The 4909-nt window shown below is 47.7% G+C and overlaps 1 protein-coding gene across 2 annotated transcripts in view; it reads right to left on the minus strand.

Moving 5' to 3' along the window:
- Positions 1 to 241: 241 nt before the first annotated feature.
- The window catches only part of LOC119353919 (DNA annealing helicase and endonuclease ZRANB3-like), a 21786-nt gene continuing 17118 nt past the window's right edge, over positions 242 to 4909 (minus strand). The window contains exons 19-26 of one of the 2 annotated variants that reach the window (XR_005170593.1): positions 2597 to 2902; positions 2050 to 2234; positions 1871 to 1973; positions 1466 to 1611; positions 1166 to 1245; positions 940 to 1094; positions 717 to 788; positions 242 to 617 (exon numbers count right to left, since the gene is read on the minus strand). Coding sequence is in view for 1 of the 2 variants with exons in the window: in XM_037620619.1 (XP_037476516.1) it covers positions 519 to 617; positions 940 to 1094; positions 1166 to 1245; positions 1466 to 1611; positions 1871 to 1973; positions 2050 to 2234; positions 2597 to 2902 (1074 nt within the window). In the remaining variant the exon portion in view is untranslated. The remainder of the gene's footprint in view (positions 618 to 716; positions 789 to 939; positions 1095 to 1165; positions 1246 to 1465; positions 1612 to 1870; positions 1974 to 2049; positions 2235 to 2596; positions 2903 to 4909) is intronic. The other variant, XM_037620619.1, reaches the window with a different exon arrangement.

A 4909-nucleotide genomic window follows, 5' to 3' on the forward strand; every position in this document is an offset into this window, starting at 1 on the left:
ATTCTTACCGCTCCAAACGAGTGAAAGGTCCACAGCACCACACGCTGCGAGGAGCTCCGCATGAAGAGCACTGGATACACGGTCAGTTCTTCCCCCTCCCTTTGCAGCAACAACAGCACCTTCATTGTCACGCACGACAACACCCCAGCAGCCCGCATGATTCTGCCCCTCGATGTATGAGCCATCCACATTTAGCCTCAGCACCTCCTGGAACTGGATGGCAGTGTCCAGATTCTTGAAATGAATTGAAACAAATCTTACAGCAGCAGCATACCACAATATTGCCTCCAAGTACATGTAAGAGTTTTGCGACAGTAGCTGACTTGGTTGCAATTGGGTTGCATAATTCTACCAACCTTCTTCAGTTGACAACAAAAGGTTGACTGAAGATGGTATCAGATTTGCAACTAAAGGAAAATACATACTTCTACATGAGTATCGCATTCAACACATGCACAAAACATCTGTCCAATGAGACCACAAAATAACCGTCCCAGGTGTACTAGTGCCATAACATGCTATTTTCTGGGCGTAAGAGGAGCCTGCGGTACTGCTGAGTAGGCACTGCCAGGGACTGTAACCAACCAAGAATCATCGTCTTCTGTCGCTTCACATGCCTACAACAACAAAAAGTTGAATGTCAACATCAAGAGTATTATCAGTGAACTAGAACTGTGCATGTCACAAAAATATGGAACAACTCTACAAAAATCAACCTTATTTACAACTTAATCAACTGACTTCTGAACGTGTCATTTGCGGAAGAATCGATGGTGTCAGTCATGCCTCTATGAAATGGAATGTTGGAAGTTGCAGAAGTAAATATAGGAGAAAATCACTTCTTTTTAACACAGAAAAGACATGTGGTTATCCAGAGAGCTTAAATCTTGCGAAAATTTAAAGGCTAGAAGATACTTGAACTCCAGAGGAACTACTAACATCATCCTTCAGCTGATTCACAGCATTTCTCAGAAGCTCTTCGGCCTTCCTTCTTTCTTCTTTTCTTGCTTCTTTTCGCTCCTTTTGCTGATCTTTGGTGACCTCAGCATGACAAGCCACGCAAAGCGTCCTCATATTCTCGAGTGTGCATTCCCCTGCCAGAAACCACATGAATTAGGACATGCAGTGATGAGCCAACAAGATAGAAACTGTACATGTACTGTACCTCCTCCTTTATACACAGGTACTATATGATCTGCATGCCAAGCATTTCCCTGTGTTGGCTCTTCGACAAGCTTTGCTAGCCTGTGGTCCAGTACAGCATTAATAAGACAACCCACATGAAACCGTCAGATTAATAATGATGGAAATTCCCATTTTCGTCAATATTTGGTGAGTTCTGTTAGTGTATTACAGCTGTTCAGACCAGAGTGCTCTGCTAAACTGTGCTAGATATGCAAAGTGAAGCATGTAAAAGCTGCCAAAAGGTTGGAAATGCATAGTATCAGAGTGTTGTAGCACTTACAGTTTCTTCCTACATGCAATATTTGGAGCAACACTCCTGATGTGTGCTTCTCTCTTTTGGTTGCTGAGGGGTTTAATATGTTTGACGAGCTTGCAGCAGTCAAGCTTGCACTGGGAACATATACCATGTTCTATTTGAAACAGTGCCTGTAAAGTAAAGGTATTTAACAAGCAGAAACTCCATTACATACTCCCTCCGTCCGGAAATACTTGTCATCAAAATGGATAAGAAGGGGTGTATCTAGAACTAAAATACATCTAGATACATCCTCTTTTATTCATCTTGATGACAAGTATTTCCGGACGGAGGGAGTACAATTCACAATTTTTGTTTGTAGAAATGGCAAATTAGCCTTATTTCCACATCAGGGCTATGTTAATGGCAGAAGGTAAAAGTAAGTCATACCTGCCGCAGGGCACTCTGGTTGGTTCTCAATCTGTACAACCGGAAGCAATCAAGCTTACAGAATAGATCTTCAAAATATTCGGGTGATTTCGCAAGATTCCCACTGAACAAAAACAAAGAGCATTGTTATGACAGAACATGATTGGCTCCAGAACAAGTACATCAGCGAGTCATATTACCTGCAAAGTTTTTGACATAATTTGCAGAGAGGCTCATCATCAGTAGTCCAGCCTTGAGTGTATTCTCTCTCTTTAGTCGTGCCACGACGTAAAACCACCTTTCTCCATTCAGCATTTTCAGGCAAATGATCACTGACAACACTCAATGGAGCTATACGCCTCTTACTCCCCCCTTTAATCAATCCCTAAGAAAGTCGATCACAACAGACATAAAAGAGGACACCATCAAATCAAGGAACAAGCCAAGTATTTATTCTATGATAAATGTCATCTGTTCTTAGTTTGGCACAAGATCATGTCTCATGTCTGTAGCGTAAGTATTAACTCAGGTAAGACTGGAGTGCAAATGGAAAATTCAGACTTATTCTTATACAAACTTAAGCAGATATTGGGATACTTTTCTAGGACATAAGAAGTTTGCATGACATAGATGTATAGTCGTAATCTCGTGGATACCAGGCATTGTTTTGCACCGTATTTGCAATCTTTGTAACTGGAACAAATTGAGTTTGCAAAGAAAAGAGTGTCAAAGTCAAGATGTGCATACTTGTGTACTGTGGCTGATGCTATTTGTCAGATAGCACAACTCAAGGCTCAATGGAAGCTGTAACGGCTTTCCCAGGAGTTTCCTCTGATCAATTGGTCTTAGTTCTAACCATTCTTTTACAAATGCTTTGAACATATTGCAAAATGCTGGATTAGTCAAGAGCTGCCTACTTGCTTTCTTGTCACTACTAGAGCATAAAGGTGATTCTACTTCTTCAGGCAGAAAATTCTGAAAAAGTGGTCTGGGTCTTGAATCATGTCCTGGAACACAAATGTACAAGTGGATTCGACCTGTATGATGGCTAACCTGTGAAAGATGATGACAAATCAGAGGAATTTGAAGAATTAGATGGCAAAAGAAAGCAAACTGATATGAAAATAATGTTGCAAGTTGGGACAAGCAGTAATACAACATGTAAACTGAATTTGAACCCACCACAGAAGATGGCTCTCTCTCGGCTCCCCCACGCTCCCCCACGCCCCCCAGCCCTCCCACCCCCTACTCCGGTGCAGCCGGCCTCCGGTGAGCCCTCACCCGCTCCTGCTCCGGCCAACGGGATATCCCGCTTGCCCCTCTCTACTGCCGCCGCCCTGCTGGCGCTGCCGCGGTTCGTCCAGTCCAGCCAAACTGCGCTACAGGGCATTCTCTGCATTAGCAACGATGCTGCCTTGGCTCGTTCTCAAACCTTGCTGAGCTCCTTGTGCTCGTCGATCACCACCCCAGACCTAGCCTCTGCGACCCCTTTGCTAGCCTGTTTTGCTGGCTCGGCAGCTCACCTTGATGAAACCCTTGCCGCAGCTTTCCTCCACGCATGCTATGGCGGTTCTGCCTTTGAGCTCTTCGTTCACAAGATTTCGCATCGCCTTTTACGCTTCCATGTCGCCTCAAGGGAGGTGGCTGACCTTGTCCTTCGCTTTGCCGTCTTCAAGCGGCGCCTCGTCTCCCTTGTTGTGCTGCCATTCGACCTAGCCCTAGCCACCCCCATGCGACCGCCGGCGGCATCGCTCTCCTGCCGCCCGTTGGCCGCTGTCCTCCATGTCTCGTCAGATCTTGGCCTTGCCTTCGAGCGCCATGCATGGTCTTGCCTCCGCTCCTCCGTCACTCCAGGCTGGGCACTCGGCTCATGGGTGTCGCTCGTATGCAAGGATCATCCAGTTCCCTTTTAATGTGGGGGCTGATCTCTTTGCTCTCATCCTGGCTTGTCTCTTCGGTGGAGATCATGAGGCTTTCAACGTCACCATTGATGGGGAGGGACGCTTCTCCTTCACCGTTGCCTCCAAGGACGTCGCCTGCCTTATCGCCAGCTTTGGTGATTTCTGGCGGCGTGGCATTCTGCTCCGGTTTCCCCCTCCACCGTCGACCTCGCCCCCGTCGCCGGCGGGCAGTGCGGCCTGTGCGGCGGCTGGAATCAGCCTTGCTTCCTCGACTTCCCGCCTCAACTTGGTTCCTGTGACCACGAGCTCTGAGCCCCTGCATCGCCGAGGCGCTAAGGTACGTCCTGTTCGTCCAGGTTTTCGCTTTCGTAGCCGGCTCTTGCATGATCTCCACATCGACATTACGGTCAACCCCAAAACCCCTCACCTTAGCCCAAATGTAGAAGTATGGGTATCAGTTAAGCTTCTTAAGCAGGTAGTCCCAACTGTTAAGCTGGTGTCGGATGCCCTAGACCACCTTTTTTCCAATACTAATGTTTTTCACGTGCAAATCATTGACGAGCATCTTTTTTGCACCTGGGTCTCCTCGGTAGCTGTTAGGACGAGACTGGTTTCCCGCTCTCCCTACGCCTTCTCTCATTTCGAGCTAGGCTTGTTTGAAACCCAACAACTTGCCCAGTCTGACCTTGACTCTGTCGTAGAGGAGGACGGCCCTTCAACGGTTTTCTTGTCCTTGAAAACTCGTGACACCAACTACAGTGCCCAATCGATTCTTGGTCGTTTCTCATCAAACTCTCACTGCAAAGACTCGACGCTTGCTACTGCCAGATCGCTATCGCCTGCTATCCCGTCTAGATCTCTCATCTCCCCGGGCCTTGTCTCCTCGCATTTAAGGGATTCAGTATGTGTGCATGTGGAGCCAACTCGCGTGCACGCTGCTTTGGCACCGGAAACGTACGGCTCCTCCCCCCTGCCCTTTTCCCCAACATGCATGGTTCATATCCATCGGACCCCACCACCCATGCATCCCCGGCTTTGCCTACATGCACGGCTCGTGCCCCCATGGTTTCCTCTCGCTTGCATGGCACGCTGGCCCCCCCTCATGCACGCACGTACCCCCCCAGGCCCCTCTCACGCCTCCGCTTGTGCAGATCGCAAG

Source organism: Triticum dicoccoides, chromosome 2A, assembly GCF_002162155.2.
Source record: "Triticum dicoccoides isolate Atlit2015 ecotype Zavitan chromosome 2A, WEW_v2.0, whole genome shotgun sequence".
NCBI classification, from domain to species: Eukaryota; Viridiplantae; Streptophyta; class Magnoliopsida; order Poales; family Poaceae; genus Triticum; species Triticum dicoccoides.